This window comes from Abramis brama (assembly GCF_963993115.1).
Source record: "Abramis brama genome assembly, chromosome: 17".
Classification (NCBI taxonomy): domain Eukaryota; kingdom Metazoa; phylum Chordata; class Actinopteri; order Cypriniformes; family Leuciscidae; genus Abramis; species Abramis brama.
Window position 1 is genome coordinate 4,230,739 of NC_139979.1, and position 12,977 is coordinate 4,243,715.

General features: G+C 36.2%; 1 protein-coding gene across 5 annotated transcripts in view; it reads left to right on the forward strand.

Moving 5' to 3' along the window:
* kif13a (kinesin family member 13A) overlaps positions 1 to 12,977 on the forward strand; it is a 74,575-nt gene that overhangs the window by 48,272 nt on the left and 13,326 nt on the right. For 4 of the 5 annotated variants that reach the window (XM_084089439.1, XM_084089442.1, XM_084089440.1 and 1 more), the window contains exons 17-29: positions 758 to 977; positions 1,777 to 1,939; positions 2,711 to 2,854; positions 3,338 to 3,487; positions 3,572 to 3,736; positions 4,430 to 4,603; positions 5,388 to 5,539; positions 6,823 to 6,955; positions 7,059 to 7,205; positions 9,027 to 9,059; positions 10,720 to 10,819; positions 11,748 to 11,874; positions 12,861 to 12,916. In XM_084089439.1, the coding sequence (XP_083945565.1) occupies positions 758 to 977; positions 1,777 to 1,939; positions 2,711 to 2,854; positions 3,338 to 3,487; positions 3,572 to 3,736; positions 4,430 to 4,603; positions 5,388 to 5,539; positions 6,823 to 6,955; positions 7,059 to 7,205; positions 9,027 to 9,059; positions 10,720 to 10,819; positions 11,748 to 11,874; positions 12,861 to 12,916 (1,764 nt within the window). The remainder of the gene's footprint in view (positions 1 to 757; positions 978 to 1,776; positions 1,940 to 2,710; positions 2,855 to 3,337; positions 3,488 to 3,571; positions 3,737 to 4,429; positions 4,604 to 5,387; positions 5,540 to 6,822; positions 6,956 to 7,058; positions 7,206 to 9,026; positions 9,060 to 10,719; positions 10,820 to 11,747; positions 11,875 to 12,860; positions 12,917 to 12,977) is intronic. The other variant, XM_084089441.1, reaches the window with a different exon arrangement.

Below are 12,977 nucleotides of genomic sequence, written 5' to 3' on the forward strand. Positions count from 1 at the left end.
AAATATTATTTTCAATATATAAATAATTTAGTCATGTCAAATCGATTAACCACGATTTATCGCATCTAACATAAAAGTTCATAAATATATTATATATATAGACATATACATACATACAGTACACACACACACACACATATACATATTTACAAACTTGTATGTTAGATTTATCGCGATTAATCGATTTGACAGCACTAAAATACTAAATAAAAAAACTAAATAAATTAAAATGTACCTGATTATCTTTTTTTTTTTTGGAGTACAAACAATTGGAAAAAAATCTCCCAATGCAACACTTATATTTTCTGAATATATTATCTGAAAACAAACCCTAATATCTAGCTCAAGTAAATATATCTTGTTTTAAGGATGTCTAAGGTAGTGTTTCTTTTCTGGAGAAAGCCAGCCATTAATAGCAGTGTTATTTTAGTATTATTTATATTGTATTATAGTAAGTATTGTATTGTATTGAATTAGCTTTTTATGCTTTCCTATTTCATTTTAATTTTAGTTTAAGTAATTTTATTATGTGCTTTTGCCATTTTTATTAGCTTTTTAAAAATATATCTATTTATCTTTACTTCAGTTTTAATTTACCAATTTATTTCAGTTAGTTGACGAGGCAATATTTCTAATTTCCGTTTAAGTTTTACATCTAATATTTACGTTATGTTATGTTTATAACAGAAACAGTTAGTTGATAGTAACCCTGATTTATAGATGTATCAGAATACAGAAAGCATGCGTCTCCACACAGACCCCATGCAGAACGTGGTGCAGGTGCTGGAGAAGCAGTATCTGGAGGAGAAGCGTCTGGCTCTGGAGGAGCAGCGTCTGATGTACGAGCGGGAGCTTCAGTCCCTGCGGCAGCGGCTCTCCCCGGAGAAGGTGTCGCAGCACCAGCGCTGCAGCAGCGACCGCCTGCCCTTCCCCACACACTCCACACACAGCAAAGAGCGGCTGTGGACGGAGGAGAGGTGAGAACCCGGCCTTTAAAGGCACAATCTGTCATTTTTTCACGCCAGAGGCCGCATTTTCAAAACAATAACAAAGACGAAGCTTGATGACGCTATGAAGGAGAGTGGAACGATGGGAGATGTCGTTTTCACCATCCAGAGATTTATGAAATTCACGAATCATATAAATTATTTATCAGCTAATACATTTGTTTTTGTATTACCTGTACGTTTGATCACACTATTTTATGTCATCGTAATGAGTTAGCTACAAGGAACGTGAAATGATCACGTCAAAGGATTTGGTGGGTTAATGCTGCACAGTTTTACACGTTTAAAACAATGACAAGGGACGAGCCATTATTTAAAACTGTAATTTCTCTGGATTTAAAAATCCTTGGGAATTTTTGGAATAATGTAATTACACAACTGCATGAAATATATCACACTGTAGAAGTGGTTTTTGAATATTTTATTACAAAAATCTTACATATTGTACCTTTAAATCCTGACTCGATGTAATCCAGGACATAAAACAGCCTTCGTGTTGGAGATTGTGCCTATAAAGCCCTAAAATGCTACATGCCTACATAGGCAGCTCACTAGGTTTTGGAGTAGATTCATATTGTTTACAACCTGTGATTTCACATTCTATCTCGCCCAAACATACACACACATTCTCACACAGAGAAGTGAATCCTTGTAACACTCACATTTAACATTCCCTGGACATTTTTGCTCCATTCATCCAGCCATGCTTTCTAGTGGTCCGCTAGTGTGTCGTCGTCTCTCGAGTGAATGTGCCTCTTGTGTTTTCCAGGGACGAGCTGTTCCGCCAGAGTCTGTCTCGGTTGCGCGAGCAGGTGGTGAGAGCAAACGCACTGGTGCGAGAGGCCAACTTCCTGTCCGAGGAGATGCTCAAACTCACCGACTACCAGGTCACGCTGCAGATACCAGCCGCCAACCTCAGCGCCAACCGCAAGGTAAGAGTACACACATTTACATTCCTTCATTCAGCAGACGCTTTTATCCAAACCAAAATATTTTTTTTTTACTCATTTACTTATGTATTTATTAGCTTATTTATTTATTTTACTTATTCATTCATTCATTTACTTGTTTATTTACTTTATTTATTCATTTGTTTACTTGTTTGTTTGTTAATTTTTTTCTATAATTTTTTTATTTTAATTCTTTAATTTATTCTTTTATTTAGTCCTTTATTTACAGATTTACATTATTTATTCATTTGTTTATTTCCTTAATTATTTATTTTGCTTATTTATTTACTTTATTAATTAGTTTGCTTACTCATTTATTTATTTATTTTTGTTTTTATTCTTATTATTTTTTATTTCTATAATTTGTTTGTTTTTTCTCGTTTATTTATTTTTCTCATTTTTTTATTTATTCATTTATTTACTAATTTATTTACATTATTTTTTAATCAGTTGTTTATTTATTTACTTATTTGTTTATTTGTTTTTTTAACTTATTTATTTTTCTTATTTATGTTACTTATTCATTTAATATGTACTTATTTACTCATTCATTCATTTACTTATTTATTTTCTTTATTTATTATTGGTTAACTTTAATTATTTTAATCATTTATTTATTTTTCTCATATATTTACATGTTTGTTTATTTATTTACTAGTGGTTTATTTATGTTTTTCATTAATGCATTCGATAGTCTCTGTATCGTTTCCTCTGTAATATTAAATTGATGTACTGCAATAATTTCAACCCCAGCGTGGCGCTATAGTCAGTGAACCAGCGATCCAGGTGCGACGTAAAGGGAAGGGAACACAGGTTTGGACCATCGAGAAATTAGAGAACAAACTAGTGGACATGAGAGACCACTACAGGGACTGGAGGGAAGGCACACAGGAAGTGGTAAGAAATTGAAAGAAATGTATACGTTTATTCAGCAAAGTCTCATCAAATTGATCAAATGTGACAGTAAAAACATCTGTAATGTAACAAAAGATTATGCTTAAAATAAATGCTTTCCTTTTGAACTTTCTATTCATCAAAGAATCCTGAAAAGAAAAAACATTTTCCACAAAAATATAAAGCAGCACAACTGTTTTCAACATTGATAATAATCATAAATGTTTTTTGAGCAGCAAATCATCATATCAGAATGATTTCTGAAGGATCATGTGACACTGAAGACTGGAGTAATGATGCTGAAAACTCAGCTTTGATCACAGGAATAAATTACAGTTATAGAAAACAATTCTTTTAAATTGTAATAATATTTCACAATATTTCTGTTTTTTGCTCAAATAAATGCAGCCTTGGTTGGTGAGCATAAAAGACCCCAAACGTATGAACGTTTCTGTAAAAATCACTATTTTCCTGCATTTTTACCAGGTTAACCAGCTGCACAGTAAGACAAGAGATCCGTTCTATGAAGCTCAAGAGAATCACAACCTCATCGGCGTAGCAAACGTCTTCCTGGAGTGTCTGTTTCATGACGTCAAGCTGCAGTACGCGGTTCCCATCATCAGCCAGCAGGGAGAGGTGGGCAGGATCCGCTGTACATGTTCACCTGTTGAACCGCTGTTAAACAGCGTCTCTCATACCCGTGGTGTCCTCCTTTGGCAGGTCGCCGGTCGTCTGCATGTGGAGCTGGTCCGTGTGAGCGGAGTCGTGCCGGAGCGTCTGGCGGGAGGAGACGATTCTTCCGAGAATTCCAGCGAGAGCAGCGGATACGAGGTCATGGACAATAATGGAGAGATCGTCCACATGGCCAGAAAACTCACCTGCAGGGTAAAGGGCTCAGTATTTTGTCCATTTTATACCCAATTATTTGATCAAACTCATCTCTGCATCTGCATATATATATATATATATATATATATACAAATTTCTTGGCCAAATTGTGCAGAACTGCCAGCAAACATGCATTGTTTTTCAGCAGCAGTAAATGTATGAATATCATCTGTTGTCTAATTATAACTTTTTAATGAAATTTTTTTTTTATACATACAAAAATGTGATCATATTTGTGGTGAAATCAAACAAATCTGATCCACTGGTCCTGTGTTTAATGGAAAGAATCAGATGTGTTATTTCAGTATCATTGAAATACTATTAACGTTTTTATTAATATTTTGAATTAGTTTCTATTTTTATAATTTCTATTTTCATTTTAGTTGGATTTTTAATAATTTAGTTGTTATTTTGTAATTTCTTTTTTAACATATGTCTGTATAGTTGTTATAATTTTCAATGTAAATTTTAGGTTTAGTTATTTTAGTTAAACTAAATGAAAATGAGAAATGTTGCCTTAGTAACTAGCTGAAACAAAACAAGTTTTACTTTATTTCAGTTAACGTTTATTTTATTTCAAGCAACAAAATGTTTTTTTAGTTTTTTTTTATGGTTTTAGTTTGAGTTAACTATAGTAACCCTGGTTTAGTGTTGTCATAAACACTCACTGTAGTGTTCTCCTTGTGTCAGGTGCGGATCCGAGAGGCGTCTGGTTTGCCTCTCAACCTGTCCAACTTCGTGTTCTGTCAGTACAGCTTCTGGGAACAATCAGAGCCGGCTGTGGCTCCGCCCGTGATCAGCCCGGACACGCCCACCCCGCGCACCCCCGACGCCGAGTTCACTGTGCGCTTCCACCACTGCAGGGTAACACACAGCAGACATTTACTGAAGAGCCAGTGCTGTTTTACTATCATTCAGATACTATTATAGTTTTTATTCATATTTTGAATGTTTTGTATCTCTTTATTTTCCATTTTGTAATTTAGTTGTGTGGTTTTGCCATTTTAGTTTAAAAATATATATATGTCTATGAATTCATTTTTAGATTTAGTTATTTCAGTACATCAAGTTAAACTAAATGAAAATGAGAAGTGTTAATTTGGCAACTAGATTTAAAAATGTTTTCTTATATTTTATTTCAGCTAATGTTTATTTTATTTTTATTTTTATCATACAACAAAAATGTTTCTTATGGTTTTAGTTTAGTTAATTACAATACCCTGTGTAAATTACCCATTAATATGAACTTATATATATGGTGAAACTGGATGTATTTCAGCACAACACACTAGTTTTTTTCATTTATTTATTTTTTATTATATTTTTTGTATTATTATTACTAGTGCTTCTAGTGATGAAACAAGATCGAGTGAAGGTGAAATGCAAAAAAGAGGTTTTTGTTTATTTATTTATAATATTTATGTATTATTATTGTTTTATTTATTGTTATTACTAGTGCTCCTAGAGATGTGATAACACCTCTAACACCATGTTAGTTTTTTATGTAGAGTGTCTGTAAATCTAATAAGAGTGCAAATCTGTTTTGACATGGACCAGTTCACCTCTGTAGCATCAAGTTTTGCACAATCAAGCACTCAGATTCTCTTCAGAACCTGTAAAAATAATACGTTTCTGCTTGTGTTGGCAGGATTTCGTGGTGCACGTGACGGAGGAGTTTCTGGAGTTCATCTCAGATGGAGCTCTGGCCATCGAGGTTTGGGGTCACCGGTACGCGGGTAACGGCCGCTCCGTCTGGGAGCTCGATGCACTGCAGGCCAAGACACGGACGCTCAGAGACAGGTGCATTTACTTACAGATACACTCACACTTTTTCATGTATGTAGACTAGTGTTGTCAAATGTACTTTACATGCTTACATTTTAAAGTTAGCATGAAATGGAAGTTGCGATAGTATTTTCTTCCCTATTGTGACGTATATCTGAGTGAAACAGCTTCTCGAACAAGAACAAATGTAGGGCGAGACTTGATTTTATCCATGGGGAAATGATTTGATGGTTGTGGTTTGCTATTGATCTCATGTGAGTGACAGGTTGTCAGTAAACACATCATCAGAGAAGAGAATAGATGTCACTGCAAGAGAAAGACAAAGTTATTTAAAGATTACAAGGGCACATGAATTAAAAAAAAATTATGATGTGCATGGATAAATAATTTATTCAAAATACTGCCAATATATGATACCAGCCTTTCAAAACACTCCCATGCATATTTGAAATAAAAAGTTTTAATAAACTTGAATAAAAGTTTTGGTGCTTTTCATTTATTCTTTTGGTAACACTTTACAATTATGTTTCATTTGTTAACATGAGTTTACTACATTAGTTAACATGAACTAACAATACTTTTAAAGCCATTTATTAATCTTAGTTAAAGGGGTGATGAACTGAGAAGTAAAAGGTTTTCCTTGAGCTTTTGACATATAAGAGGTCATACTATACTATATCTATACTATACTATTCTCATCATACTATTAGAATATCCTGCAAGTTTCAGAACTGAAAACGTCCTTGTTAGTCCAATAAAAGCTTTTATTGACACCAGGCACAGCGAATGACAGCTTTTTCAAAGTGGGGATCTCTGACGTCAAAGGGTATCAAACCCCGCCTCCGCAGAAGAAGAGCAACGCCTACTTCAACACTGCCTGTTTAGCCCCGCCCACCGATTCGCGCATTACTTGAAACTCATTATAATATGCAAAACTGTTATCCAATCATAGCAGTGGGTGTTTACTTCCAAGTCTTCAATGCGGCACGCCCATAAAAACCGAGCGTTTCAGGAGCTAGGCTCAAAACCAGGGTAGAAAATAGCCTATTACTTATTAATTTTAATTTTTTGAATGTAAAAACCAAGCGAATGTCATAAGTTGACCTCAGACAACAATATACATTTTTTTTAAAAGCCAGTTCATGACCCCTTTAATGTAAATTTCAACATTTAGCAAAATTGGTACCGAGGACCATGACATTGTACTGGTATTGATAACGACTACTGAGCGTTTGGTATCGTGGTAGTCTTTCATACATGTAGACGTGCGTTCAGCAGTGTGTATGTGTGTTCGACAGGTGGAGTGAAGTGTCTCGTAGGATAGAGCTGTGGGTCTCCATACAGGAGTTGAATGAGCAGGGCGAGTATTCGTCCGTAGAGCTGCATCCCAACAAAGACATCAGCACTGGAGGCGTGTTTCAGCTGCGGCAGGTGCGACAATCTCATTCACAATATCCTAGCTGACAAAGGCTACATTCATCCAGATACATTTTAAAACAGCATTTACACTAGCGTTTCTCGTCCACACACACAGGGTCACTCTCGGAGGCTTCAGGTGTGTGTCCAGCCGGTCCAGCACTCGGGGACTCTGCCGTTGATGGTGGAGGCCGTTCTGTCCGTCTCTATCGGCTGTGTTTCGGCTCGCTCCACAAAACTACAGAGACCTCTGGACAGCTATCAGGTGATTACAACGGACACAACACACTGTTAGAGCAGAATCTGGAGCAAACGGAAACTCTTTCATTACTTTTTTGTGTAGTTTAAGGTGAAGTACTAAATTAACTAAAACTAGAACTGAGCTATATAAGTATATTTAAGAAAATAAAAATGAAATGAAAAGTGAAAAACACACAACAGAATTACTAAAACTTAATTAAAATGAAAATACAAAAATAAAATCTAATTCAAAATATTAACAAAAACTATAATAGTATATAAATGGTATTTAAATAACATTGATCTTGAGCATCATTCACCTAAAATGTTAGATATTAGTAACTTTTTTCTTTTTTTAAAAGTGCAAGAAATATCACTTTGTGATATGTGTAAAATAGAAATACAAATCTGGTTTAAAAAAAGGAAAAAGAGAAAAGAAAGAAATATGCATGCTGTAATGTGACATCAAAATATAATTTCATACAATTTGTACCACTTATGTACCACTTGGTATTTATGAAAATATAAGCAGCTTTACAGAAGACAATAGTGTCATTATTCAGCTCAAGTCAATTCAATATTGGTTCAGTTCAGTTCAATGTTGCAAAGTTCATCAATTATGCCTTCAATTTCAGCCATTTGGTTCAATGTTGATTCAACTGTGAAAACATGTTAAAATGACACAATGCATCCCTGAGGAGTCCTTCACATGGAGTGTGAAAATCAAGCTGTTGTTGTTGTTTGTGGCTCCTGTTTGTTGCCACTATATCCCTTCCTTGTACTCAACAGCTTGATATGGTTGGTATTCATCTTTCTTGAATGCTGGTTCTGGAAACATGAACCCCAAAAAAGTTATAATTGATTTATCAGTTGTGATTTTGTCCTTTCATCATCAATTTTCAACATGAAGGGCTTTGTAGGGATGCATTGCTTCATTTTAAAGTGCCCCTATTATGATTATTGCCTATTATGTGTGTTATATAGCTGTTTGTGAATGTAAAAGGTCTGATAAGTTTCAAAGAACATGATAAACTGCCTGAAACGAGTCGTCAGTAGTTCTAGACTTCCTGGTCAAACCTACGTAGGTTTGTAACAAATGTGCATAACGTCTATGTCAAGAAGACGCTGTTTTCTGCGCTATGAGAGCAAATCCACTTTGCATGCACTTCCATAGGATGAGATTGGTATGGTAAAACCGATGCCGTCATTACGGTTCGGATCACTGTGTATCAAGTGCTGAGGAAGATCCGGAGCTCAAATTCAGATATGGTGCTGGCTGTTTCGTTTAGACCAAGCGGTAGACCAATCACAACAGACTAGGCCATCTGACCAATCAGAGTGGAGTAAACCAATCACAACAGACTGGGCCATCAGACCAATCAGAGCAGAGTAGACCAATCACAACAGACTAGGCCATCTGACCAATCAGAGTGGAGTAAACCAATCACAACAGACTGGGCCATCAGACCAATCAGAGCAGAGTAGACCAATCACAACAGTCTAGGCCATCTGACCAATCAGAGCAGAGTACACCAATCACAACAGTCTAGGCCATCTGACCAATCAGAGGGGAGTAAGCTCTCGGAAAGGAGGGGTTTAGAGAGACCGGATACTTTATCAAACTGTTTCAGACATTGAGAGATGATCTAAGGTCAAAAACACCATGGATCCAAGTTTTTTTTTAGCTTGGATGCATGTAAACCTATTGTAGGAGACTCCAAAACAAAATCAGGAATCTTTCAAATAACATAATAGGGGCACTTTAACATCTGTGTGAATGGGCGTTTAGAGTCACGTGAGAGTCAGTTCAGCAGAGTGTGTGACAGACTGTATTCTCTCCTGGCAGAAGGAGGAAGACGACGATATGGATAGTTATCAGGTATTCTGACTTCCTGCTGTCTGTCCCACACGCATGATGACAGTGAGCTGCTGAACATGTGCTTTCAGACAGGAGACAGTACGTGGGTCGCCTGGATGAAATTATAATCATCGCCCGTGTCTGAAAGCCTGATATTATAATCTTGTGAGAAATGCTTCCAAAGAAGCTGTGAGATCCTAAACCTTTAAGTGTGGAGATTCCTGCACTAACACACTCGGCTGTCTGTCACATGATCAGTGCATGGCTGCATGATTCCTGCATGTTGAAGTCCATTTGAACCGTACTAGATGGAGCCGCTTCTGACGGCTTCATCTGTGTGGGTTTGAATGTAAAAACAGCACACTGGATTTAATCTGCCTTTATTAATTCATGCCATTTATTTGTTTATTTTGGTATTGTGCAAGAATTATATTGAAATTTGATGCTTGGCTCCAAATATGCACCTGAGACCGTGTCTACACTGGACGCTACAGGCGGACGTTACAACAAGTTTAGAAACCAGAAACATTTTAAGCTGACCTTGATCAAATGCTCAGATGTTACTGAAATACTCAATGAATTAAAGGGATATTTCACCGCTGGAAAGATGAATGTGTATTTAAATTGGGTCATTTATATAGTAGAAATGTGAAATTATTTTAGAAGTTGGTGCCTTCTAGACTGAGAAAAGCCAGAAAATGTATTTTTGGCTCATGTGGATGAAAGACAACAACTCCCAGAATGCACTTGCTTCGCTGTCATACGAGGCCACTCGCAAGCCACGCCTACCGGTTACAGAGGGCAGTATCGGGAGAAATGACACAACTAGGCTACTGTTTTATCGTGCGATCCCCCTATGGGCGGGTTGAAGACATGCTGGACGAGGTCCTCCTACTGGCTGTAGTCTCTCGCCTCTGGACAAACGAGCCTCTGATGACGCTAAATGACGATTTTTCGTCATCTGAGGTTTTTTTCCAGACACACAATACAGAAATCTCTCGTCTCAGGGGGACATGAGGGAGGGAAGCACGGTCATTCGAAAATACTACCGGGTTTCTACTGATACAAAGCTTAATGCTAATCGGTGAAGCATCCCTTTAAATTCTAAATAATATAGAGCCGTATGCACTGCAGGCCAAGAGGTGTTTTTGCCTAATTTAATAGTAACATGTAACAGATCAAATCAAATCAATAATCAAAATAAATGTACACAAATGATATTTGTAATTTTAGACAGTGAAAATCTGTCAACAGAAGCAACATCCTTATCCTTAAAATCATGCATTTTATGCTCATGTACGAAATTCTGTACATACGTATATGTAATGTTGCAAAAACTATCCCGACAGACGCTCACCAGCGTAGGCTTGGTGTGTCACGGCCCTTATCATAGGAGTTGTTGATTATATTAAAAGAGTTATTTCATTTTGACATGTTGCGACATGCCGCTCGCGTTACTGTAGACACGGTGTGAGATGGATGCACTGTATTGTAATCTCTACAGTGAATTGATCAGTGGGAATGTAATTCAAATGGGATTTTCAGATTATTTTCCAGTCACTTTAAATTGTGAATTGAAATGAGCCTAATGGTGTTAATCGCCCACTGATAGCAAATTAAATAGGGGTCTGCAAATACAGTTTAGCTGAGGTCTCACTGTTCTTCTGCTGTATGTGAACAGGAGGAGGACCTGAACTGTGTGCGGGAACGCTGGTCTGATGCCCTCATCAAGCGCAGGGAATATCTGGAAGAGCAGATCATGAAGATCTTCAATAAGTCAGGTTGGAGTGCACGTGTCATTCTGGGATTTTCTGGTTACATACAGTTTGATTACAGTTATGAAGCTGTTATTGCTGTTCATGAGGATAAATGTCAAATCATCACTCAAAGAATTGCTGTCTACTTTACGCTTAAAACAAATTAGATGCTGCCTTTCAAACAGTTTGATAAAATGTTCCTGTTGCCTTAATGAAAACCTCATTTATACATCGCTCTAGCATTGTAATGCATTGATATATTTTTACGATTACATTTTTTATTTGAAATGTAGAAAAGGAATATATTTAGATTGTTGTGAATATTATGCTATTTTTTTTCTCCCTTTAAAAAGGGATAGTTCACCCAAAAATTTAAATTCTGTCATCATTTACTCACTCTCAAGTTGTTCCAAACCTGTATGAGTTTCTTTCTTCTGAAGAACCCAAAAGAAGATATTGTGAAGAATGTGTGTAATCAAACAGTTGATGGACCCCATTGACTTCCATAGTATGGAGAACAAAAAATACTATGGAAGTCTATGGGGGTCCATCAACTGTTTGGTTACACACATTCTTCACAATATCTTATTTTGTGTTCTTCAGAATTAGACAGTAATTAGACTGTGAAAAACAGTTTGGTAATGCCGTCTTCTCAAGCTCATAAACCTTGGTGTTATTTTTGATGCTTGGTTGACCCTGGATGCACAAATGTGACCCTGACCACAAAACCAGTCACATGGGTCAATTGTTTTAAATTGAGATGTATACATCAGCCGAAAGCTGAATAAATAAGCTTTCCATTGATGTTTATGTGTTTGTTATGATAGGATAATATTTGGCCGAGATACAACTATTTGAAAATCTGGAATCTGAGGGTGCAAAAAAATCTAAACATTGAGAAAATCGCCTTTAAAGTTGTCCATTTATGTTCACATGTGCATGTGATTTTCAGAAAAGTCTGAGGAGGATGAGGAAAGAGAGGCCAGACTGGTGGAGCAGTGGGTGGGTCTGACGGAGGAGAGGAACGCAGTGCTGGTTCCGGCCCCTGGCAGTGGGATCCCAGGGGCCCCGGCGCACTGGTGAGAACTTAACCACTGCACTGACACGTTTTAAAAATGACATTTTCCTCAGTCAGACTTTCCAGCAAATGATATGTCTACTAGCTATTATTAGGGCAAGACACTACATGCGAAACCAGTGTCGTTTAATGCACTGGTCAATTATGGGCTATTTTGCTTCCATAACATGTCTCCTTTTTCGGACTGGTGGTAAGAAAACATCCAGAATACACTTTTGAGTGTTTATTTTGTAGATTTCAATTAGAATACGTATCTTTAAAGGCGGTGAGTTTTTTTCTCAGAAATCTCCACTTCAGCAGCTTTACATACACTTTACAGTTTTATTTATATCTATATTCTGAAGGTTTCTTCATATATCATTCACCTGATTTATATAATATTTTATTCCTAAAAACATAGTGAAAACATAGTTTTTTTTCTGTTTGTTGACAGTGTTTTCTGATTTATAGAGTGATAAAATGAGATATCCATGTAAAAACCTTCAACTTTAATGTCAACCAAATGAAACAGGAATTGTGACAGATTTCTGTTCTGGAAATGTATGAAAATGAGTGCATATTTAATTAGATATGCCTAAATTGCATATTTTAACGTAACATTTCAGAAAACTTCCAGATTCTCATGACTATAATGCATTCAGAAATTCAATTAACTTTACTGTAATAGTCAATTATTTTTATTATAACATTTATTTAATTTATTTAAATGAACATATAAGAATATGCTAAATTTTTGCTATTTTCTATTACCATTTCTTCTAATTTTGAACCTACACATTACAAGAAATTGAATAACATTGGTTATTACAGTAAACAGTGTCTCTTAGTGTTATTATTTAAAGTCAAAGCATGCAGTTCACAACCTTTTTAATGGGCCTAAAGTTAACATTACTTAAATGGCAAGAAAGGATGAAAACATGCCATTGAATAAGAGTTTTAGGGGAAAAGTGAGATTAGATGTTAAACTCATTGTTGTTGTTGCTCAAGGGTTCCTCCTACTGGCATGGAAGCTCATATTCCTGTGCTGTTCCTGGATCTGAACGGTGAGATATATTGATCTTCAGGGTTTAAGGTTTTGCTGATTTGCATGCCCCTGTTAGATCA